At 39.7% G+C, this 25808-nt stretch overlaps 2 protein-coding genes across 7 annotated transcripts in view; one reads left to right on the plus strand and one right to left on the minus strand.

Moving 5' to 3' along the window:
- The window catches only part of SRPK2 (SRSF protein kinase 2), an 87001-nt gene extending 84292 nt beyond the window's left edge, over positions 1 to 2709 (plus strand). For all 4 annotated transcript variants that reach the window (XM_083858924.1, XM_083858923.1, XM_083858922.1 and 1 more), the window contains one exon: positions 1039 to 2709. In XM_083858924.1, coding sequence (XP_083715050.1) covers positions 1039 to 1223 — 185 coding nt within the window. In that variant the 3' untranslated portion in view covers positions 1224 to 2709. The remainder of the gene's footprint in view (positions 1 to 1038) is intronic.
- Positions 2710 to 4418: 1709 nt separating this feature from the next.
- Positions 4419 to 25808, minus strand: part of KMT2E (lysine methyltransferase 2E (inactive)) — a 55878-nt gene continuing 34488 nt past the window's right edge. For 2 of the 3 annotated variants that reach the window (XM_083859985.1, XM_083859986.1), the window contains 17 exons: positions 24709 to 24839; positions 23500 to 23617; positions 23240 to 23349; positions 22131 to 22392; positions 20198 to 20296; positions 19289 to 19453; positions 17996 to 18304; positions 15962 to 16216; positions 15636 to 15780; positions 14668 to 14921; positions 14459 to 14515; positions 12982 to 13545; positions 9802 to 10103; positions 8003 to 8091; positions 7788 to 7901; positions 7540 to 7631; positions 4419 to 6694 (listed from right to left, as the gene is read on the minus strand). In XM_083859985.1, coding sequence (XP_083716111.1) covers positions 5180 to 6694; positions 7540 to 7631; positions 7788 to 7901; positions 8003 to 8091; positions 9802 to 10103; positions 12982 to 13545; positions 14459 to 14515; positions 14668 to 14921; positions 15636 to 15780; positions 15962 to 16216; positions 17996 to 18304; positions 19289 to 19453; positions 20198 to 20296; positions 22131 to 22392; positions 23240 to 23349; positions 23500 to 23617; positions 24709 to 24839 — 4581 coding nt within the window. In that variant the 3' untranslated portion in view covers positions 4419 to 5179. The remainder of the gene's footprint in view (positions 6695 to 7539; positions 7632 to 7787; positions 7902 to 8002; positions 8092 to 9801; positions 10104 to 12981; positions 13546 to 14458; positions 14516 to 14667; positions 14922 to 15635; positions 15781 to 15961; positions 16217 to 17995; positions 18305 to 19288; positions 19454 to 20197; positions 20297 to 22130; positions 22393 to 23239; positions 23350 to 23499; positions 23618 to 24708; positions 24840 to 25808) is intronic. The other variant, XM_083859987.1, reaches the window with a different exon arrangement.

The following is a 25808-nucleotide window of genomic DNA, read 5'->3' on the forward strand; positions in this document are numbered from 1 at the left end:
CTGTAGTCAAATTCCCTGTACTGCTGTCAGGAATGGGGAGGGGGCAGCCATGCCACATGTAAATGAGGGATACCGAGAGCCTGGATTGCAAAGGCTGTGGATCTCTGCAAGGTGACACCTCAGTATTGCTCCCTCCTGATGGCAGCAGTGAGGTCATCCAGCCCAAAGCTGCTCATCCCTCTCGTGCCCACAGTGATCCCTTCACCATGTACTTCATGGCACATCTCATGGCTTTGGGCCTCATTCCTACACCATGGAGGAGCAGGAAACTGGAGTCTCCCCCACCGTGCTATGCTGGATGGCCCGTGGACAGACCTGGATAGTGTTGCTGGTTTGAATGGCAGAATGGTTCTCACCTCCTTCCTTTTGATCTGGGACAGTTGCCAGGTTGGCAGAAGTCCCCCCTATTGGAGAGAACTCCAGTCCTGCAGCTGCTGCCACTACTTGTTTTGGTGGTTGGTTGAAAGAGACCTGGGCAGCAGCAGGTGCTTCCTCAGGAAAGATTCAGACAAGCTTCCTGGGGGTGTTTGCCTGGGAGATGGAGCAGAATCTCGAGCACCAAGCCTCTGCTTGGCTTGGTTAGGAATGAATCAGTGCTGTGCTGCCTTGCTGGCAAATGCCACATGGCACGGCAAGGATCTGTGTTTCTGAGACCTCCATCTTGGGATTGGAGCAGATTCTGTGAAATTTGGGTTCGTTGTCTAATAAAGGAGAGGCCTGCAGTGTGTTTTGGCCATGGTGTGAGCAGGGGTGTGAATGAGTGCCTGTGTGCACGGGAGAGCCAAGAGCAGGAGGAATCAGTGGAGTCCAGGTGTAATGTACCCAGGGCTGTAGGAACAGTTTTTGTCTTTGACATCAAACATACTCATCTCCTTTGAGGACCTCCAGCAAGCTTGGAGTGCGCTGCCCTTCCTAAACAAACAGGGATTCCCAGCCGGTCAAGGTGCTGTGAATGCAGAGTGGGAGAAAAAAACAAAACAGGGATTAGACATGAATAACAAGGTGTTTTTCTAATGCCATTCATATTTCTGTTTGCAGGTGAACTCCGACACATTACCAAGTTGAAACCTTGGAGTCTTTTTGATGTGCTTGTGGAGAAGTACGGTTGGCCTCATGAAGATGCTGCACAGTTTACAGATTTCCTGATCCCCATGCTAGAAATGGTCCCAGAGAAACGTGCTTCAGCTGGGGAATGCCTTAGGCATCCATGGCTGAATTCTTAGCAGAATCTTCCAGCTGTAAAAAAAAAAAAAAAGAAAAAAAAAAAGCCAGCAACCACTTTCAAATGCGTTGGACCTAAATGGTGACTGTCACAAAATCTTTAGCAGGATCACACGTGAGCTGGCTTCAAGCCTCAGACCTTTATTTTGCTTGAGGTACTGTTTGACATTTTGCTTTTTGTGCACTGTGTTCTTGGGGAAGGGTAGTCTTTTTGTCCTCAGCTAGTAGTTTACTCACCCACTTTCTTCAGAAAACACTTAACGTTGTCTTTAAGCATTGTTTCTTGTGTTGTGTGACATTCAGATGTCAGATTTTTGAACAAAAGAAACTTCCCCCCATGTGTTTTGGCAAGTTTTGTAACTATTTATGAAAAAAAAAATATTTTAGCTGATGCATATTATATAATTTACAAGTGTAAGAAATTTATCAAGTCAGAATGAGTTACGGCGAGGAATTGTACAATTTTATCTTCTGGCAAAGGGATGTCATTCTTGTATTATAGTGTATGTAAATGCACCCTGTAAATGTTTATTTCCATTTAAATATGGGACTGGGGACTCAATTTCAGAGTAAAGCGACTAAGTTTTAGAGAGCTTTATAGCAAACCAATTGCATGTAGTGGACTTTAAACTGCTTTAAGGAATTGTGTAAACTTTCTATTCGGTAGCAGTTCCTGTTCATTGGGTTTTAAACAAAGTGGCTCTGGTTTACAGGATTTCATTCCCCAAATGGCACTTTAAAGGAAGGCTAGACTTCTTTCTAATAAAGTATGCATTATCATTTAGCACTCCCTTTTAGAATTTTTGCCTATTTTAAGTGCTTTTAAGAAAAGAAAAATAGCAATTTCCCTTACAATGTGATAGTGAAGACATGGTACCAATATGGTGTTGCCTTTTTATAAGCACTGTAAGTTGTACTATACCTTAAGAAAAAGAAAAAAAATTAAAAGTAGAGCATGAGAACCACTCTCTGTGTAGAATTACTGATCTTTTATAATAAAAGTGTGTGCTTGGCATCAGTTAAGGAAGGATATAGCTGCAGATATTTACAGTGCAGTGGGTAAAATAATCCAAGAAGCAAGATCATGCTCATTCCATTCATAGCTTTACATGTTTCTAAAACAAATTGCACTAGCTTTATTCTTTCCCATCCGTAGACATACGACTGCCCATTGTAAGTTGCACGCAACAATTATGTGTTTCCTAGGAAAAAAAAGCTGCATAGGCTGAAGCTTATAGGCAATACAGATTTTAGAATGTACAGTACGGAGGTGTGTTTGGGCCTCTTTTAGAAGTCAGTGGGATGAATGTAAGCTTACTCCTGATCTTCATGTAACTACAGTGCCACTTTTTTCTTGACTTTGTCCATATAAAATTTATTCACATGCCTTTGCAATAACTAGATTGTGAGAAGATAGCCCCATGCTGTAACAATAACCAGTTGTTTGAGGTGCTTGCAGTTGTCTAATTAAAGTGTTTTGTTTTTTCAGACAGTGTTGCTGGTCATTGGAATCTTTGCCTAGCAGGACTCAGCTGTGGGGCTGCTGGAGGGGTGGGAGGTGGGGGCTGGCCTGTCCTGGCCAGAGGAAGGCAGCTGCCCATGTTCATTTGTGAAACATCACCTGGTGTGGGTCAGAGCAGCCCCAGGGTCCTGTGGCAGGAAGGGCTGGGCAGGGGTGGTTTGCTGGGTGAAATGTGACAAAAAAAAAGCGTCTTTCCTACCAGCTGTTCTGTAACAAGTCCTGTAAATAAGGGAAGGATTGTCCGGTCCCCAGGGCTGGGGCAGCCACTCCTGCAGAGAACTGCCAAGGCATCGCAATGCAAAACACTCTGGTCTGGGGAAACCTGTCCAGTTGGGGTCCTGAACGCGTGTGCCTTCACCCTCATCCCTGGAACTGCTTTTAGTGGCTGCAAGGACAACGCTGCCAAGGACGATGCCACAACGGACTCCTGCTGGAGGTAAAAATTATGTTCAGCTTCACACCCAGCCCAGCTCTGTAGTGCCTGGTTGCTGCAAACAGTTACAAATGTGTTCTTGAACGCACAGAAAATGTTGGCACTGCAGTGAAGTGCCAGAGGCAGCCCAAGGCTGGCACAGCTCTGCCCTCTGCCTGGCCTTGGTGCTGCAGCAGCACTGGAGAGCCCTGCCCAGGCCTCATCCTGTTCTGCTCCCTACACTGCACTAGGACCCTGCCAAGCACAGTTGGGTGTTTTACGCTCTCCTGTATTTGAAATGATGTTGTCACTTCTGGAGGTATGGAAGAGGGGCAGACAACCCAATCTGAATGCTGGGCTAGAAAGGATGATGCACATTCTCTTCCAAAACAGGGTGGTGGCTTGTGTTTTTCTGCTGTTTTTGACAGCCTAATGCTGTCTTACCCTACACATGCTAGTGTAAAATGTGAACTCAGGTGTCTGTTCTGCAGAGCCAGCAGGCATTCAGGAAAGCATTTTTTAGTGCATGATTTTAACTAGCAAGATTTTTCACTAGTTAGAAGCAAATTAGAATTTAAAGTGGCTGCCTTTTTCTTTTTTACATGTTAGAAAGAACTACCTTTTTTGTAGTGGACAGGAGCAGCCACTTCCCATTTCAGCTTTCCTCACACACTGGTTCCCCTCTCGGGGCTGAGGTGGAGCCATTGGGCACAGTCCTGTCCTGTGAGCAGGACTGAGCAGGTGCTGCTGAGATGGGAGGATGCCCTACCCATGACAGAGTAACTGCACTGTCTTAGCTGCTGAATCACTTCCCTCACAAAAACCCCAAACTGCTGCACAGTTTGTAACATTCTGTACCCCATTACAGCACCACCCACTCAGCTCCCCTCCACACCCCAACTGGAGGCCTGAGGATGCACCAGAGAGGGGAAATAGGAAGGTGCTGCAGCAGGCAGGTGCTGCCCTGCTCTGTAACCAAGGTCAGAACAGCTCCAGCATAAAAACACCCCATCACTGCCCCTGATTACCTTATTGCTAAACTCAGCCAGGACCCTGCTGTGCTTGGAGTGATTATTCCTCAACCTCCAAACAGAGCAGGAGAAAGAATCCCTCTCCTCCAGCCTGTTCCACATCTGTCTGTGCTACAGAAGTGAAGCCACAGCTGGAAACTGCAGGGAAGTGAAGAGCCTCACAGGGAGCAGGGGAGATCAGAGACTTAAGGCCACTTTCCTGCTGATACAGCACCCTTTTAGGACAAGTAGGTAAAACTGACATAATTGTGATTTATTAACATGAATTAAAATGCCCAACCAGTGCTGCAATGTGACAGTATATTAAAAAAAATTAAGATCATATACTGTACTACTTTCACAAAGATCACACTTTTTTTTTGCAAAAGACTTATTATATACAATACTATATCAAATGAAAGAAGCTTTAAGCAACTTTACAAGCGAAAGAAATACAGTATTTACAGCACTCGTCCGAGACATTAGAAACAGTCTATACATTAAATTACAATTTCTGCAAATAACTGATGAAACAAAAAGCCATGTCCACACCAAAACTATAAAAATCTGTATTGCATTGTTTCCTATCTCTATGCACACAAAAAACTGTTGACAGAAAATGGGAAAAAAAAAAATTGTTAGTGCCATCACTTAGCCTGTGTACTTATTTAATTACATATGTATAAAAGTAATATAGAAAACTTTCACTAAATGAATTTAACTGCAACAATAAAATTTTAAACATTATGCAGCATCAAACCTACTGCCAGAAAAAACAGCTGGAATGTCCACTTACAAAATAAAAAGAAATACCTAATACTGGCTTAACAGCACGTTTTCAGGAATTTTAAAAAGCAAAAAATGGAAAGGATACAATGGAAGAGCACTGGTGTCTGCTTTTATACAAAGTATCATGTACAAGCTTTAAAAAGTACCTCGAATAGGTACATATTAAATATACACAGTTTATATTACAGAACATTTTAAAAATGTTTATAACTAAAGGGATCTGTTTTAATGCCACCCTGACCCATGGTAATTGTTCTGGAAGGTGGGTGGCACCTGTGCTCTGTGGATGGGGATCTGTCCTGGCACGGGCGAGGCCTGCTGCTGCCCCTGCACTCCGTGGGGAAGGCTCACGGAGCCGGGGTGAGGGCAGAACCCGGAAGCAGTAGGTGTTGCAATACTGTTTGGTCCTTGAGGTTGGATGTGAGGACCCTGACCAGGGAGTGGGCAATGAGGTCCTGTGCCAGCAGGCTGATGTTGAGGTCCAGGTCCTAACGTCGTGTGATGAGGGGCTTGGGAGGAGTAGGAGGAGACGCTTGTGTGAGCGCTGGAAGGGAAATGGGGCGGTCCTTGGTGGGAGGGGTGGTGTAACCCTTGTGCTGAGGGGGGGTGGTGCCCCGAGCCGATAACGGTGGAGGGAGGGGGCGGCGGGGGAGGCGGTGCCGAGTTTACAACGTGCTGGTGTTGTGCTTGCAAACCTTGGTGTCCCGTGGAAGGGTGGGGAGGTTGGTGGTGGGGGAGAGGACCTGGTGGTGGAGGTGGTGGTGGCAAATGGTGACCAGCAGCTTGAGAATGAATGTGTGATCCAGGAGCCACCGCCATGGCGTGAACTGGACCGACAACATGTGCTACAGAGTGCTGCTGATGAGTACTTTGCTGCTGGACCAGGTGGGGGCCTGGAGCAGGTGGTGGTGGAGGAGGAGGAGGAGCAGCAGATGCCGATGCCTGGTGATGAATACTGGGGTTCTGAGAGGGCAAAAAATGCCCTGCAGCTACGTGGTGTCCCGGCACTGTTTGCTGACCCGCAGTGCCAGGAAGTGCTTGATTTGGTCCAGATGAGAACACAGTCTGTTGGGGTATGCTGCCCTTCAGCTGGCTGTAGCTCTGAAAGTTTCCAGAGGGCTGCTGGCTTTGATAGTAAGTAGACGAAGGGGGTGGAGGGGGTGGGGGAGGTGGCGCATTGCTGTTCAGATTTTGTTGGTTGAACTGGCTGTAGGAAGCTGAAGATTGTCCTGATGATGTCTGAGTGAAGAGGGGGCCGCTGGCCTGCGCCTGGTTACTGGGCTGGAGGGTTGGTGCCGCCGGGTAGAAGTTTCTGTGTGTTTCCCTCTGGGGCGTTCCAACTTGAGGTGACTGTGGGTGATGAGGTCTGTATGGAGATCCCAGCTGCTGCGAGTGAGGCTTTGGTGAAAGGTAACCGTGCTGCACGGGCGGGTGGGGGGTAGAGGACTTGGGGGGATTCTCGACGTGAGGCGAAGGGGGGCAATGCAGCTTCAAAGGTGCGGAAGGCAACTTCTGTGAATGTGAAAGTTGCTCAGCAGAGCTGCGCAGGTGTGACTGAGATGGATGAGTTTTTGAAAGTGCTTGGACGCTGTTTGTCAGCTGTTTCTGCTGCAGCTCAGATTTTGGAGGATTCACACATTCAGTCTCAGGTGCATTAGCTGCAGTTTCCCAGTGCGAATCTGGTTTTGTGGGTGTTTTCCCAAGTGGCTGTGCTGAAACTACAGGACTCGGTGAAGAGGGCTGGAAGGAAAAGAAAGGCAGTCAGTGCTCAGTGTTCAAAATACTCAACCTTGCATATGATAAACAAAAAAGAACATCTCAGAACACTCTCCTGTCAGATTGTGAAAAAAAGTGCTCAGGTGCAGGATATATATTTGGTGTGAAAAAAACAGTAACAAAGTAAGCTTAAGAAGGCACTATTTTTAGGAAGTGTATCTTAATAATTCTTCCAAGTCAAAGCCTATTAAAGTGTATTTTAAAGTTTTAACAGAAATATGATCCATTAGGTCAAAGTTTGAATCCATTCTTTGTTAAAAGTTTTAGATTTCTGAATCTGAAAGAATTAATTCCAGAAAAGACCACTAACAGAAATAAAGCCATTTTTAGTGTGATTTAACATTTTAAAGCTGGGGTAGTACAAGCAAACAGACTAAATACAACAACCTGAATTGCTTCATTTAATATGGCAACTACTCAACATCCTTCTCCATATTATCAGAGCCCTGACTGCCAAACCCTGGCAGAGCAAGAGCAAGCTCCTGTTAAGGGTAAATCACATCACTGCTGTTGGTTCTGAGTGCCAGTTCTTCAGCATTCTTCACAGCTCAGAACAGTGCAGATACAACCTCTTCTCTGTCTACAGAGTGTAATCCATAAACATGTACAGCTATTGAAAGCACAGCATATAAATCCACTATAAACCCACTTTTTAGTGTATACAGACAAATATTCTTGCAAATGTCTCTGTTAAATTACTGCACAGACAGATGAACATGTGTGTATGTCACCAAAGTAGTAACAATTAACATTTTTAAAGGTAAATCAGAGATGGATGGAGCTATTCCTGTGCAAACACCTTGCCTTACCTTGCTTGCTTTTGATGGACTCTTACAAGTCCTTTGTGAAGCATCTGGGGACGGACATTCAGAAGTTGGCTCTGGATTTTCAGAATCAGGTTCTACAGAAATAAAGCAGAGATAAATATCAAGGTGGGAAAATGAAATCTTTTGCAGAGATCACTAAGCAGTTTATATTTGACTTTAAAAGAGCTATTAAAGCTGTTGTTAGACTACTGAATATGACAAGTGTCATACGAGGTCATCTGCTTACTGACCTTCTGTAATTTCAGTGAAAGAAGGGACCTTAAGCTGCAACTGGGAAATGAGATTTGAATGAGATGGAGACTGAACATGAGACGGTGAGCATGGCCTACAAGGTGATTCTCCCCCTACAGATGAAGCAGACCCAAACACAGGATTAGAATTATTACAGATTACCATGGGGGAACTGGTTAGATTTATCTATCTTCAAAACAATAAATCAACTCACCACTGTCCTTGTCTTTCCTATGATCACTGAGAAGTAAAGCTCTCTGATAACTTCGTTCTCTCACTTGTTCCACAGAGGTTGATGCAGTCCTGCAAGAGAAGTCCATTTTAAACTTAAGAGGATATACTCCTGTGGACCAAATTTAGGACAATGTATATGCAAATACCAAGTCAGAGAAAGTTTACAGCGTTGGCTGCATGTAACAACCAAATAACTGGTTGTGCCTAAGGAATATTATTACTTAAGTGGTTTGTATCTATTTTCTCCCACTTTAAATACAGCAATTTCCTGCAGCCTTGTTACATTAAAAAAAACTGGCATCTCCTCTTATTAAGGAAGTAGCTGTAGATATGTGGGCTTTTGTCTAAACAACTGAAAAGTAAAAAAATAAAGGTCACAGTTACTGGTTCATAGTCTCAATTTGTAGAAAACTGTCTTCTTCCAGAATTGGAAATAGTTACCTTGCTTGTTTGTTAAGAATCTGCTCTTTAATAGCAGATGCACAGCTGTGAATAGTGTACCACTACAAATTATCTCTGTTTAAGCTTCTACACATGAATTGCCAGACAGTGGGTATGCAGTGACAGTCACATCTCCCTTATAACCCATTACATCTCTCAAACACAACCTGACCAAGAACATGATTAAGGACAGCGCTCCACAAAACATTTTTAATTTCTGGCAAGGACATATGGCATCACTTCACAATACTGTTGCACTGGAATAAGTTTTGGTGTTGCTCTACAAGGTTAATGCAAAATCTGAGTAATAAATTCTTCCCTGTTTAGCCTGTTTCCACAATTTAGTGCAGTAGCTTCTGCACAGTGAACTAACAGCCACTCTTCAGTGAAACACTGAGGACTGCACTTATGTTCTCCCTTCAACTGGCTTTACAAACTCTTTTCTTGAATAGTTGGAGCATCTGAGCAGAACGATGTTCAACTCCTAAGCCCATGGTTCATCCCCACCACAGTGAGGCCTTCACTACAGCATGAAGAACATCTGCAAGATTTATTTTGCACTAATAACATTTTGGAGACAGTGTCACCACAGTTGACCATCTATTTTAAAGCTATCAAAAACTCAGTGAAAAATCTGTGCAGCGTTTTACAGAGACTGAAGTCACTCTATCTCCTCCCCATCTATACTCGACCTCTCCTCTGGATCAGGGGTTGTTTGGAGTATCTGGCATTGCACACACTGCCCATATGGTCTGCAAACGAGGGAACCACTGAGCAATCACCAACGATGCTGTGAGTGTCACCTGAGCAGGAGCCCCTGGCCAGGCTGCATTCAGCCCTGCACAGGGCAGGTCAGCAACAGCAAACATCCCACACTGGTGTTGATGCCTGAAAACCAGACCTCCTAAGGTCTTCCAGAAGTCTTTGCTAATCAGCATACATTATTCTCCTGTTGCACCTTATGCCCCTACAGTGCTTTTGGAAAGATTTCGAGAATCAACATGAAAAATTCTCTTCAGCTCACAGACAAAGCAGTGGAAATGCAAGGACACAAATGCTCAAACCAATACCTATTTTTCCATTAGAAGATGATAAAGCAGAATTAAAATAATTTAATAAATATCTTATGGGTAATTCTTCATGTATTCAAATCATTATGAGGTGTCTGCTGTATTTCTGAGGAAAAAGGTAAGACAGCTCTTTACTAAGCTGGAAGAAGAGCTTCCCAGTCAGTAATCTGCAACAGCAGCTTTAATGAAAAATAGACTTCAAATACCAAAGACTTAGATTTACATAAATAATTCTTCTGAACTTTGGTCCTGTAGTTTTGTGACTTACCACTGAACTTCTGGTTCACTCTTCTCACTGGAGGAAGATTCCTTAATTGCACAGCTGTTGCCAGTGTCTTCTGGAGCTGCATTATAAACAGCAGTTGGCAGTGGTAAAGGCAGGCTTGCAGTGTTCTCAGTTTGCTCCCCATTTTCACCACTGTTGTTAAACCCATCACTAGCACCATTATTACTACTTGTATTTCCTCCACCAGCAGCATGAGGAGATACAGTAACCAGGGGGAAGTTGTCTGTCTTTGAGCCACTTTTTCGAGCTTCACGTTGCCTCTTACGGTATTCTAACAAGGACACCTAAGGGGGAAAAAACCCACAAAACAACATTAGAAAGGAAGTTTTACCCATTTTCTTTCTCACAGTTTCTATTAAATACACTATATTTCAGTACAATGTATCATGTATTTGGCTCTAAAAAGAAAGATTAATTGAAGATACTTCACCACATCTGCAGTGGAAGTTACAGACTACTGAGCTACTACCAACTGTAAAGGTGGTATTAAAAAAATGCTTCTGCCAAGAGAAGAATTATGTGTTCTGCCTCAGGGAAGGAGATGACACAGGTCAGCAAAAGGTCCACTGCTGAAGTCATTCTGTTGGCCGTAGTTACAAGGGACTCTACAGTTTCTCCTGGAACTGCAGAATTTTACAGTTATACAGATCTAATTTCTAATTAATAAAGCTAATTTCAAGAGATGTCACATCCTGCTCTCAGAATGACTCCCTTGCATGAGAACTCACTACCCTTCTGCTTCATATAACAAAGGATTCACAAAGCTCTTCAGGCCTTTAACATACAGAATTTGCAACTTAATTTTCCCAGTTCATTTTGAATCTGTCTTTACTATTTTAAGAGATTCTGATTAAGAACATATTTTTAAGCTAACTCTATTACCAAAAGTAATGACACATGGTTCCTATTTCATGTATTATGTATACAAAACAATTATACCAAAGTTCCATAGAACAGAAACCAGTTTTGGTGGTCAGTAAATTGCCTCCAGTTAAAAAAATAAACATGCAAATGTTTTCACCATCAATCTTCAGGATTTGAAGCAGAAAGCTAAAATATTGATCTTCAGACCTACTTTATTCAGTAACTACACTAGTTTGGTAAAAATGATGTTTAATGTCTATAAATTTTCTTCCAGTTATCAACATCCTGTTCTGAACCATACAGCATCGACACCAACAAACTAAATTGCAATAATGAAAAAATTAATGTTTTACTGGCTTAATCCTCAATAAACCTGGACATCCATTTCTACACAAAGAGAAAAACCAAAGCAGCTGCTCTGTTTGCAGTCCTATGGAGTTTTGTTTGTTTGCTTTCCAACTATCTATTAGAGACCCATCCATATGTCAGGGTAAAACCAGTGAAAAATACCTGATTTTGCATAAAAGAGTTCAGGTTAAGAACTGATCTTGCTTTCAAAGAATTTTGTATTATTTCCACATCCTGTGACAGGGACCCCTAAAGAATACTGCTTTAAAGAAAGCTTAAATGTTAAGAAACCCATTTAGTGTGGCCACAATGTATTGATAAAGGACTTGTGCAATAGTAAGAGAAAAGAGGAGCAAATGACCACAAAAATGTAGAAATACGCAAAAACATCCTGCAAAGACGTACCTAAGGATATTGCTGTCTTACATGAACCTAGGGAAAAGACTTTTATGAATCTCCTACAAAATTCCTGAATTCTCACCTTTCACCTTAGGTGGGATCCAGCCCACCACCTTTTTTTTTTCAATACTGTCTGAAGTTTCAAAATTTTGAGTATCCTGAGATCTTGAACCCCCTTCTTTCAGGGGTACAGATGCAATTTTCTCTGGCTGTTTCTTCAAACTGAGACTTTTAGAAGGGAATCCTGGGATTGGGAGGTGTCAGGGCACAGCCACACCTTTTTTATTGGAGAATTAGTGTAGTATAAGCTCTTAGGAATAACAACCTGGAACAATCTTTGCCAGCAAGAGAAGTGGGGAGGGTTACTGAAAGTACTAAGTGCTCCTGGGATTTCTGAAGACTAATTTAGCCTTCAGAAAAAGAAGGCTGTCAAGTTACAGGAATTTTGGCTTACGTTTTCTTCTCGGGTTTGCAAAAACAGCAGGGCTACAGTAACACACACAAGATCAATCAAATTCTCAAGGCTGTGACTAGGTAAGATCAGAGCTCCTACAATATTGCTCCATTTATGTCTCAGCTTAAAGCAAGTAAACAAAAATCCTGTTCTGATGGAGAACCACTGAAGGAAGACTCCTCACTGCTCCCCAGCAGGATGCCCCAGAGGAGCAGGCATGTACAAGGGGCTGCAATGTGACCAGAAAACCCCAAACCCCATTGTGCAGGCCTGTACACACAGAAAACCCCACCCTCCTCATCACTTCTTGCATGAAGAAAATAAATCACACCTTTCAAACAAGAAAGTTTTCTAGAGTCTGTGATGAGACAGAACAGGTCAGCTGGTACACTGGAGACCACTGCCATTTATCTTTGTCATTCTTCTGCAAAGGGAGTCAACCTGACAGTACTACACAGTCTAAGAATTAAGCAAAGTAACTTCCAATCTTGGTTTGAGTTACCCCTGACTACATCACTTATCTACAAGAACCATTTAAGAGACTAGCAAATTTAGAGTGTGCTTATTTTTCAAACAATATTAAAAAAAAAAAAAAAAAAACCCACACAAAAACCCAAACCAAACCAAAAACCCCACTGAATTAACCCAAGAACAATATTTCTTGGAACTAAGGATTTCTGTGTAGTTCTAAAGTCTGAGTAGCATAAATTTGTTGTTGCAATTTCTTGCAGTAATTCATAACAGATGTCCACAGTATATAGTTTCTATGATACTAGTATGTATTCTGTATAACAGAATACTATAACACCAGGTGGCATAAGAAATCATTTTCAAAATGGAAAAGCAATTATTTATTGGGCAGTTCATTTAAGACTCATATGAAATATAATTTGTATCATTTATGCTGAAAAAAATAAATTTACTAATGGGTTTATGCAGCTTTGCTCTTTGCCCTTCATTACTTCTCAATGTCTACTACCCTGTAGTATGTAAATATGAGCCATCAGTTGGTTTTTATTACATTGTGGTTCTTTTTGTTATAGAAATATCATTAACAGACAACAGAAGACAGACCAAATGATTCTTAAAGTTATAACCTTTTTCTTTTGTGGAGGATTCTGGGGTGTGCAATTTCCATCCATCAGACTGTCGTTACTGACAGTCCTTCCAAAGCCAGGTGCAATTCCATCTTCTGAAGTACAAAACACAGATGCTTCCATGAACATGCCTCTTGCATCGTCTTGAATCAGGCACTTTGACTCGCTTATTCTGAATCCACCTCCTACCTCCAATTGATGTGAAGGGGTCAAGTCCCTCAAATTAGAATTCATTGAGAAATTTACACCTGTCCTGTCAGGACTTTTTACCCAGGAAGAATAAATTGTGCCCCGTCCACAATGAGCAGTTTCTAATTGGCTGTTTGAATCAGTCCTATCATGTGCAGGGGCTTCCAGGTTTTTATGCAGTGCACTTTGCTCAATTACTTCGAGTCCCAGCTGGAGGTCTGACACAGATTCCATTTCTCCAGTGCATTGCCGTGTGACATCAGTCCTATTTCTTGGACTAGAATATCCAATAGTCTTTATTTCTTGCAGGCCCATTTCTGTCAGGTTGGAATTTCTGAAAGAATTCAGTGCTAGAATCGATGTTCTGTCATAACCCTGCATGAAGAAAAAACATGTAACTATTTTTTCCACACTCCATCAAACCTGCAACTATTTGACATTCAGATGTGCCTTCAAGTGGGATTAAAGGCCTTCCAGTACCATGAATTTATCTGTTTTTAAGAAACAATTCTACAGCCAGACACTTAGTTCTACTATTCCCACATATCAGGTTAAAGCATTTTAATAAAATGTACATTAACCGAAGTAAAAATTAACATTAAGCACCAGGTTTTATTTATGACTGGCAGAGGAATGGGAGGAGCTTCAAAAGGAGCAAGTCCTAGTCCAGGAAGTAGAAAGCACTTCAACATAAAAGCAATCCTCCTCAGTGTCAGAACACCTATTTCAAAGAGGGAGAAGGAAAGAGAAGTTTTTCCAAGACACTTCAGAATTTTAGGATGAAGCCCCATGGCAGGACACACACATCCTGCAGGCTGGGAGCACACAGGCATATTCCAACAGCACTTGCTTTTCAACTAATCTACCACCTATGCTGCCTTAGTAACTTTCTGCTCTGCTCCCTCACTTTTAGCGTAACTGGGATCAACAAAAACAATTCAGAAATGCTGGTAACAAGGAGAAATGTTAATGAGAATCTTAACTACAGCCTGAAAAGCAAAGCACCCTCTTTCTGTTCCTACCTACAAATTGCAGTAGTTCTTTCCATTACAGGAGTTGATCCTGATCCTAAATCAGGATTTTTAAGTGATACAGAGAGTAACCAGTTTAAAATAAAGAATATAATAGGTAAAATGGAAATATAAAGCAATAAGCAAGTAACTTCCTATGGGGAAGTTAACCTTTAAATTCTCAGAAACTTGCAATGGTTGGTGAAAAGCATTCACTAAGAACAGAGCCATATAGGTGAAACTGAGATAGCATTCACAGGTTTTGCAAATTCTCTTACCTCTTGACTGTAAGCTCGCCTTTTTATTTCTGGGGAACTGTCAGGTGAGGAAATATTCTAAATAAACAAGAAGAAATTGCAAGTCAATTTATTTTTTATCCTAGAGAAATACCTCCCCACACATTTTGTAGCAGGAGTACAAACACTGATTTACACTGCAATATCTGAACACTTTTTCTGAATGCTCAAAAATTCATAATAAATCTCACCTCAAAGTGCATGGTATTTCCATGTATACATGGAGTTACAGGAGTAACTGGTGAATATATGGGTTTGTAACCATTTCGACAAGCTTCATCTTCTGTTTTGACCCTCGGAGGGGTAGCAAACAACGATGGTTCGGAGGCAGTGATGTCAGCATGGGTTGGTGTGGCATAGGGAGAAGGAGTAGGTGTGGAGGTTTCTGAGAAAGCAGACTCCAACAGCTGATACAGTCTTCGTTTTTTTAGTGGTGTGGTTAGATCTGTGTGTTAAAACCAGAAAAAAGTTACAGGGTTTCTAGATACAACAATCATTTACAGTTGTTTAAGTACTTTATGTAACAAAACTACAAATTCCAAATTAAAGAATTCCAAGATTTAAAGTCTCTGAAGGGCAGGCTTCCTGAGAGATGAACTTTTAACAGCCTACAGGCTTCCTGAAAAATAAACTCTTAACAACCTACAGATGTATCAGTAACTGAATTCTGTGTGCTAGGATGCTGGGAAGAACTGCCTATGTCTCCAGAGAAGGTAAAGTCCACTTCTATGCATTTTTAAGACTGTTCAGCTAAAAGGTGGTTTTAATGTGCTCTGATTTTCTATTATGCTTACAAGATTACACAGCTTTTTCCCCTGTGTGCTACCTGGGCCTATCAAGTTTCAAAGGGATTCTAAGTATATAGAAAGCATAGAAAATTAAATTTATAACCTGACCTCTTAATACTAATATCAAATCCATTAGTCTTTTGTTGACTGTAAATGCTAGGAAATATAATGGTTTATTATCTAATATACATTAAAGGGGGAAAAAAACGCCCAACCACTATGCAACTAAGCATATCTTTCAGAGACAGTATCAGGAAAACATTCAAATACCCCTGGAATTTTCATGGATTAATTACTTTAAAAAACACTGTGTCCCACAATCAGCTACTTCAACACAGCTCTTGTGTAGTGTATTTACAAAAGTTTCACACCTGTTAAGGAACAGCTGTCATTCAGTAATAAAGGACTTTTATGTTCACCATTGATTGCTGGACTTCTAGATCTCTCTTGTGATGGTGAATTAAATCTATCAATTGTTGTTGAATTTTCTTCTTCCAAAGCCTGCTTCAACCAACGCTGTAATACAACAGGACACAAAACAACCATTAGTGACTTAAAACTTTAATGATGAACTTTTCAAAATGCGTAAATGACTTGTTAGCCAAACAGCCTTTTTTCTGCCTGAACTTATGCCAGTAAATAAAGACTTATTTTTAATTAATATGGCATAGAACACCGTAATGAAGGGAAGCATTACCTTCTTACAAGAGCCAGTAATGTTTTCCACAGGTTCTTTTTTCCTCCTCTTTTCTGAAAGGAATGGAGAAGTAAAACGGATATAGTGCTTTGGAGTTGAATACACGTGTGGGCTGTAAGTGAGACCAGGTAAAGAATTCAGCTGAGTAGCCAGAACTTCGGGGTCGGTGGTTATGCGCAGAGGCCTCTCTGGTAGAGTGTCTGTTGGCTTCCCTGCTTTATCACTCTTTTCACTTAACCATTCACTAACCAAGTGCTAAATAGAGAGAGAAAAAAACAATTAGTGTTCTAGGAGTGTGTTTACCAGTGACTTTTAAAAAATTTTAGTTAAATTATTCATCTAGACAACTATTATATATAAATCAGAAACAGTTTGTTTCCAGGCTCCGAGTTTAAGAATACCTGGCAAGAATGAGGTCAGTTTCAAAGAACTCATGGGGACAGCAGAAGAAATCAGTAGAGGTTTGCTTACACACCAGTTTGGGGGAGAGGCTGGGGCTGTTTAGTTTTTTTTTTGTTGCTGTAAACTACACTTAGTTCTTTTGCATTTAATTCTCACTTAACATTACAATACAAGTGCCCAGATCAACTGTATTTAGGATGCCAATTTAGTAACAGAATTCTAAAACAAAATTAAACTTGCGTCTGAGCACCCAGGCTGAGGAGAAACAGTGTAACATTAATGGAACAAAGTTAAAGAAAAAACCCTCATCAGATTTCCATATTGTCAGGACTGTGCCTCTGTCAACATGTCAGGCAGCTGCCCTGAACACTCTTCAACTGTTATATAATAGTAAATGTGGTGTAATTCAATACAAAGACACACACTGGTCTACACAGGCCATTCTTTCCTAGCTAGTTTAGTGTTTTTAAAAAATATGCCAGTGGATTTTAGTTTCTATTAACAGATAAACTAACCTCCTAGATTTTACAGTGATTTAAAGGTAAGGACAGGCAACATTAAATAATATTAAGATACTAAAGCTTTAACACAAATTATCATAATATCTTTTATTTTAGACTGTCTTTTAAAAATCGATTTTTATTTTAATAATTTTAAAATCAAGACCTTCTCTGCACTTAGGGTACATTGGGTGCAATTCAGAGACACTTTAGAGACATCTGAAGCCTGAATTTTACTGCACTTTTTTGCTGTTTCATAGTATTAAGGATGTATTCCTTCTTTTCTGCTATGCAACAGAAAAGAAAGAAGAAAGGTTCTGGTATTCTCCATCACAAGAATGTAACAGTGATGCATATAAGCACAGTTGCAGAATGACTCAGGTACCTTTTGGAAAACAAAAAATCTAAATTTTGTTTCAACCTATGACTTCCTCCCCCTTTATCTCCACTGATTAAGATTTTCAGGACTTCTTGTACTCACACAGAAATACTTTTAAATGCATTCTGTGAGTTTTAAAGCAGAAAGCTGTACTGCTTTAGTTGCACTTGGAGATTTAAGATTTCTGAGTATCTTTTAATATTGTGTCATTTCGTACATTTTTGCACTGCAATCCAATGGAAAGAAATCCAAAAGCAAAGCATTAAAGAGTAAAGAATTTTCCCTCTGGACATGTACATACACATTTGTGTGTTTAGATCCAGTCACTTTGGAACAGACATCTGAAAAGTACTAGAAATTAGTGATTTCCCTGGAGACATTGTTTGCTATCTGAAGCATACAATGAAAAAAGGAGGGAAAGGCAACTTATTTCCTTGGGTTTTTCTTTAAACTCAGCTTTCATTAAGTATATTATTTCAATCCATTTAGAAAGCCTATTCAGAAAACATTTTCTTCCAAAATTGCTCTGAAGATGTACTTTGGAAGTGTCTTAAATCCAAACTAGCTTCCACCAAAGGATGTTACACATATTTTATTCTACTAACAGTGAGTGGCTATAGAATGGTGATTTTTCAAGAAATGAGTAAACATTTAAAAAAACCATATATGCAGTTGCATACTGATGAAGCAACCTGTAATTTTTTAAAAACACTTGCTAAGGCTCATCTTTTCCCCATCCCTCAAGAGACTTACCTTCTTTGTTTTTGGATACTTAGTAGGGCATTTACTAAGTGCTGGAGCTTCTGTTTCAGTAACCATTTCTGTAACAACAGTTTCTGTTTCAGGCTCAGCTACCAGTGCTGCATTCTCAGTTTCATTATGCTGTGAAGTTACTTCCACATCAGGAGAGGAGGGCTGGATATCTGAACACATGCTGACGGTCCTGTGCCGCCTGCGCTGCTGCCCAATGTGAGTCCTGCTCCGGGAGAAGCTTTTTCTCTGTTTAGCTCGATTGACTTTGGCTGGGGTGGGCTTGGTGGCAGTTTCTTCTTTTGCCGGTTCCTGGGACAAGACACAAGTCTAGTAAACAGATCCCACACATATTTAGAGCTATGTATCCTTCTTAGAGGAAAATAAATAAAGTCAGTTCCCTCTTCTTTTTTACAGGTCCAAAAAGTCTCAATCTCATTTTTGTTGTCAGAACTACAATACTTCTCTCCTTCTTGAAGGCAAATGACAGGATTTCCTGTAGTTTCCTCCCAAACATGTGCTGTATCATCAGCAGTATTCACACACAGCCATCACCAGTCAGATCATCACAGATTTGTGTAAGAACTGACATTCACTCATCCATAACCTAGAAATCCACTGCTTATATCATGATGTCTTTCAGTCCAATATTCTTTTTGCAATTCATAGTTTACAAGATGTTTAGCTTTGTCACAAAAGGTACTTAAGAGAATGCTGACACACACAGCTCAGGGAAACAACCTGTACTGAGAATCATTATATGAGTATTTGCAAGCTAAGAAGCAGCCATTAACAACAGAGTTAAAAACTGTTTATAAAACATTAAGTATCTGCAAGAACTCAGAAAAAAAATAGACTTTACTAATTTCCTTTAAAACAACAGAAAGATAATACTATGTGTTCCTGAAAAAACCACTGAAAAAACAAATTATTCTCCACTGGTTACAGAGGGTGCCTAAGGACAGTCAGTTCCAGTGGCTAAAGTCAACACTGATACATGCTTCTATCCTGAACTTCAAAGACACACTGAATTCTACAGCTAGTGGGTGCATGTTTGCATAAATTCATGTAACAAATTCTTCATTAAAGAATTCTATATGTATCTTACATGAAAAAAAAAAACAACCAGGAGCTAATGAAATATAATGCCAAAGAACCACACAGATTTTGGTCACATATATTTGAGCTCAGAGGAAAAAAACAAATTTCATTCATCTTAACATGCAGCTCACCATCCAAATTGACAAAATATACAATGTTAAAAGCAAGCTTTAAAATAAAGCTCCAGATAACTACCTGAATAAATTCAGCATCATTGATAATCTGTGCTTCCTTGCATTCTGATTTAACTTCCGTTTTTGCTGTGCTGATTCTTTCCAAAGCCTGTTCTCTTCTTTTTTCTCTTTTTTCTAGTCTGGCAAAAGCTTGCAGGATAGCTTCCATTTTCCGTTCTTCTCTCGTCTGATGGATTTAACAATAATCATGATCAGTTTTAGTCATAATCTTTCATATATATAAATAGGCAATTACTCTCTCTACTATTTTTATAAGTACTTCAAAACATGTTCAGTGTATGTCTGAAATGAAGATCAAGTTCAGCAGAAGCTCAGATTGAAGGGACATGTTACAATCACTGCAAAAAACTAGACTTCTGAAGAAAGGCTTGAATCCACACCAGTCTGACAAACAAGAGAGTCCTATTTTGGATTTAAGAACTTGCTTACTTTTTCGAAGACTTATCAAAAAAGAGTGCATTTTAAGATGTTACTTTTATTAACACTGTTCTACCAAAATCTGAAAATTAGGATTTCTGAGACATTTTATTCAAGTAGGGAATTCAAATAAAATAGGGGAAAATCTTGACTCCCAATGCTATCTATAAAAATGGCTACTACAAATAACAAGCAATAATAAAGAGCAAATAATTAGATCTAAAACAGGCATGGCAGAAATCATCTAAAGACACTAAAAAATTGCATGCAATTGAAGATAAAAGCAGACTTTTGTCAGAATGCAGTGATGAACCGAGATGAACTGTTCTCAAATAGCAAGCCTTGCATTTTAAGGGTAAGTTCATGTAAGGATCTGATGTTGCACATGCGCAGATTGCACAAGTCCACAAAAAAGGCAGCAATTAGCATGGGAAGAGCAGGTGTCACAAGCCTTAATGATGCCTTTCAGGCAGCTACTTGCTTCCCAACTTACCATCTTCCTTTTCCTTTCTGCAATCTGCTCCTCTGATTCCATTTCTACTTCATTGCTAATGGGAGTTTTTTCTTCTATATCATCAATAAAATCTGGCTCCTTGGAAGACAGAAATGACTGTTTTACAGAAGTTCTACTCCTCTTACAAACCAGAGTGAGCTAAAAGCTACACAGAACTAAGAATTCTCAGATCACTACATCAAAAGAAACCAAACCAACAAATCAGGATGAAAGTGTTCCATCCCCAACTCCCTCATCTCACCAAGCAAAAAGCACTAAAAGTATCAGATAGTCGGAAACCTTTGAAACCAAGGAAGCTTCTGAATGCTAAGAATGGCCACTGCTCTAAACACTTCATAATCAATTAAATAGTTAGGAGCTTTATATTATACACCTCCAAAAAACTGTATTTGTTTTAGTGAAATAGAATGAATGCCTAAGTAGATGTTACTAATTACTCAGAATTTTTTCTCAGCTCAGAAGTATATGCAACTCAAGCCACATTTTCCATTTAAACAGTCACTCTATAATCTAATGACAGTGCCATATCAAATAGAAACACAAAAATTACCTAACTAACAATGGCCTTCTGTTTTGAAAGAAAAAGCAAGCAGGGAGGTGTAACTTTTAAACTATTTAAGTGTTCACTAGTCCTATATGCAACTTCACTTTTACATAAAGGACTAGACAAAGATTTCAGGTTTGTTTTAAAATACCTATCTAAACATGGAAACCAGGCCATTAGTAGCTTTTTTTGGGGGGCGATATATATGAAATGAAAGTGTATGGGGAAATGTAAATGTACTTTTAACAGCTTTTGTCTTCTCACAATTCCTACTCTTTAGTTTTGTAAAACAATATAAGTTCTCCTGTGACTGTATATATATTACATTAAAACACTGGGAGAAGATTTCATATACCAGCTATCACTTCTTGAAAACATGACACAAAACACAAATCAAAATTCACTTAAAATTAGAAAGTTTAAATACTACCGCTCTGGAGACCGTAATTTGCAAGTCACATGCATGCCTTCCGGACTTCCAGGCATTTTTAAGCTCTTTAGCTACTAACACGCCAGAACAATTTATCATCTTAGGGAACCTGGGTGTCAGTATGCTCATTTTTACCTTATTTTCTTCAGTCCTAAAATGATGTTATAAGAACTAGGAATTGCTCCCTCCCAAAATAACTCCCTTTTCTCTGCCCCTACACCATCACCAAAACCCAATCATATTAAAAAAAAAAATCATCACCACCACCACCCTCAAAATGAAGAAATATAGACAGTTACTAAGGTAACAATCTAATCACGCTAAACAGTTATCTTTAATAGCTGCTCCATAAAATTAATAATTTATGTCATGGACCCCTCCCAACAGTTCTTTCAAACTGACATATTCAAAAATACTAATTTATAATTTACTATCACAGTACATTACCAGGTGGCTTTACCATATTACCTACACATTTAGAGTTTCAAAACACATTTTCCTCCTCCCAACTGAATTAAACATGGGGCTACAGAGTTCCATTAAAAATAGATCTGCAGTCACCACTCAGTATTCTGGGTTGGAGTTTTAAAAGCAGGGCTACATACTGCTATATTGAAAATACTTCTGAGTAACACAGGAAAACTAACCAAAAGGCACTTCTGGATGGACTGAGAGCTCCTGAGACCATGACATGAGGCCTTCACATCAGAGAGTCACAAAGACATTCAGAGGAACAAAGTCCAACATACCTTTAATTACAACTGAGTATTAAGGAAAACTGAAAACAATAAACAAAATTCTAAACAGCTTATCCATCATTCTGACTTTCGATAAATCTCCACATTGTTTTTCAGTGACTTGCTGAAATTCCTTTAGTATCTATAAGGAGAGTGTTTATATTTAAAATCTTTTATTTCTGAGCACCTTTGTGTCAGTACCTGATTATTAGAAATGGACAGCCTGAGGGGAGAGAGCTTCCTCTGTTTACTATCTGCAATTTTCATTTTGGTGGCTGCTCCTTCACAATCCAATGTGATGTTCTGATTTTGAGTCTCCTTTTCTCTTGAAACATCTTTCTCTTTCTTTCCCTTTTTCCTTCTAGTTTCATATCCAGTATTGATGTTTTCTGTAGGCTCGGAACGTCTGAGGACTGGACACTCAGGATTTTCTTTGAGGCAAGCACAATCCACTTTGTATTTACTGCAAATAATTGAATGCAAGAAGGCATATTTGATTGGGTTGTACAGCAACAAGACCCTTCAATATTAAATCACAGATATTTCACATTAAACATCTGCTATAATGCAAACCAACCACATTAAAATGCAGGTGACTCAAGTTTTCACCACAATATACAACACTACTGTAATTCAAAAACCTTTTCTACCAGTTAATTGAAGTTTTGGCTTCTTTAGCTTTGCCACATAGTATTCTTTTAAATTCAAGGTTAGTATTCTGCTTGAAAGACAAAAGACATCTAAAACCTGAGTATAATCCTGGGTGAAAATATATCCAACACAAAACAAACAGACGTGTGGAAGTCAGAGAGTTCATTTTATATGCAAAGATGGCAGACAGCACAAGCACACCAAACTCGGAGTCACGTTGCACAGTTTTAAGCTCCACTTGGATACACAGGAAACGTTACCCAAACACGTTCAACTGAAAGGAGCTGTCAGCTGTTTCAGATACTAAACACAACTACTAAGTATTTTTAGAAGGAGTTATGTCTACCCTTAACAGTGCCCAGTATCGTGAGGTAGTCTGAACCCCCGGTGATTACCACGTGTACTCTGTGGTCATATATTGTTCAGGTCAAGTCAGAGGCAGCACTGCATCCAAGCTGACTTAAGAGCAGGCCACAGAAATGCAGTAATAAAAATATACAACTCTGCCCACACTGTTCATTGTAAATACAGTGCCTAAGGAGCCTTGTGTTACTAAAACATGCAAGAAAGTAAATGACACAAAACCAAAGCCATTCTGAATTGCATAGTAACTTAATGAGCATTAGATGTATTTTAGAACAGCATTCTGAAATACTTACCAATTTCCATAATCAAAATCAAATGCTATGGTAATCTCTGCTCCCTTTGGAATGTTATGGATGGAGTAAATATAAAGATGAATTGTTCCATCTTCAATTACATGCCTCACCTATAGTCAAGAGAATATTATTATATTATCATGAATCACTTTCAAGTTCTTGTATGAAAATTGTAGGGACTGCTCAAATTACCAGGAATCTCAAGGAAAAGGAGATTCCTAAGTAAATAAAACCTAGTTTAACTTCCTAAATGTGCTCACCTCTGCATTTGGTGTACATGAACGCCTGATAAATCGAGCCTCATTTCCGAAGGTCCTTGCATCGACACACATTTCTAGCCCATGGAATTTGGAGTAAAACAAAACAAATGGGTATGGCCTGAAAAACACACAAGAAAACCAGGAATTTCATAATTTTTGGAGAGGCTAAATAGTTCTTATTCTCCTCATTAGTCAGCTTTGCAACATGATGCCAGCCACAACACCCCAAATTTGGACGTTAATCTAAGAATGACACGTTTATATTTAAGCTTCATGATTTTAACAGGCACATTCCCCAAATATATTCTTGGAATACCTCAGGATGGAGTTACAGCCCTGTATCATCTGCATAGGATCTAAAGGGAGAATACTAACAGAGCAAGCAAGAGACATGGAAGACATACAGCTCATGTTTTATATTTCTTGAACTTTTCTTATGAAAGGGCCCAAAATGGAACTCAGAAATTTATATGCCACAGAGAATAATTTTTTGAAGAAGACCACCACACCCCTGCCTAACATCTGCAGCATCACTAGCACCAACCCTCCTGAAGGAAAGGGGCCGCCAAATACTTTGTGAAGTCATGCTAATTTAAGTTCTGCTATTCCAAGTGCCAAGGAACCCTTCTATTTTTGCTGAGCAAAAGCTGCGCATTCTATCTTCTCCAGCAGGCTGCCTGCAAATTCCCAAGTGTGTTCATGCAGTTAGTGGGAGCATGGAAACCAATCCACAGGAAGAAGGAAGCAGTCACACACAGCTCAGCTAACTAGAGAACACTGCCTAGAACACTAGAGAACACTAGAGAACACTAGAAACGGCCTCAAGCTGACCTGTGTCCATTTCATTCTCAGCTTCACAGACCTAAAATCCATTTCTCTCACAAAAGATAAAGCCTTTACCATTAACATATGAATTGTCTACGGAAGAACCTGTCTGATTCCTGGTTTAAGGTGCACAACTACCCAACTGAGCATGCAGGAATACTGTCATCAGGGAGGAATAAAAGAGAGAAAACTAGCTCCTGAACAAATCTGCAAGGATATCCAGAAGAGAAAGGGACAGAAAAGGTTCCAGCTGTCATTACTTTTAATCAGACAAAGTAAAAAACAAGACACTGTTGGTAACTAAGATCCACTTGTACTTGAGACAACAGTTTGGCAAATATCACTTTACCAATTACTTTACTGAAACATTAGGAATGAACAAACCTTTTAAAGAAATATCCATTAGCTTCGAATTGTTCTCTCAGCATGAACTTTCCTCTGTATTCAATAATAAGTGCATCAGGAGGCAAGTCCTTAACAGCCTTTAAAATTTTCTTGTTTTTTTGCACATAACTCTGTAAAGACATAAATTCATTTATAAATTTTTACTTTCTACCATTTTTCCATTATTAATAAATAGCAGATTATACTTTCACAACTATCAAACAATTTTATATGAACTAAAAAAGTCCCTCCTTTTTTGTAATTAAACCTCCAGACTGAACTGACCAAGCTGTCCTGCTCCCCTAACAATCCTATTAGTTATCAATTTAGACATAAGGAATGCTGTGGCCCTAGTTTTCCAGGACATGGCTGAAAACCAACATACTCATGTTCTCACAATTCAAGTACTACAGCCTTTAGTGCACTTAACTCTCACCAGGATTAGGATGAATTGCTGCATTGTTTTGCACAACACTTTCAAAAGGCTTCAATTTCTTTGATCAAAACAAAACATGCAGACATAAAATGACATTCACAATTCGTTCAAGGAGAAACAGAACAGGGAAATAACATAATTTTAAAAAAAAGAATCCTGAGAGAGTTTCCAAATTCATTTTCATATCTTTAGATGGAAGGATGGCTTTAATTAAAAACCAATACATACCCTGGCAATTAGTGAACTCACACCTCTCATAACTGTCATCACCAATCAAAAAGGAAGTAGCCTCTATGTAGGCAAAAGGCTCTGTAAGTAGGGATATTCCTCTAAGGAGGGTGTCCCATATGCCATGATGGTCTTTGAGAAAAAGAAGCAAAGATGCTTCCATTAATCTGCTACAGTAACTACTCCTCAAGATTTCTGCTACAAAATGCTAAATATTTTACATGGCTCTGATTTTAAGCCTGTAAGTAACTGGTAAGTTACTGATAAGTAAGGCTAAAAAAAGGCATCGCATGATTTCTTCATAAACCAGAAATTACAGGATCACGAGTTAAAAAAATAATCAGTATCAGAAACACCACCAGAACATCCAGAACACTTACCATATCTTAAGAAAAATGTAGACAATGAACCTCTTGATACACATAGCAGGGGAAAA

Source organism: Zosterops lateralis (genome assembly GCF_965231275.1).
Source record: "Zosterops lateralis genome assembly, chromosome: 4".
NCBI lineage: Eukaryota > Metazoa > Chordata > Aves > Passeriformes > Zosteropidae > Zosterops > Zosterops lateralis.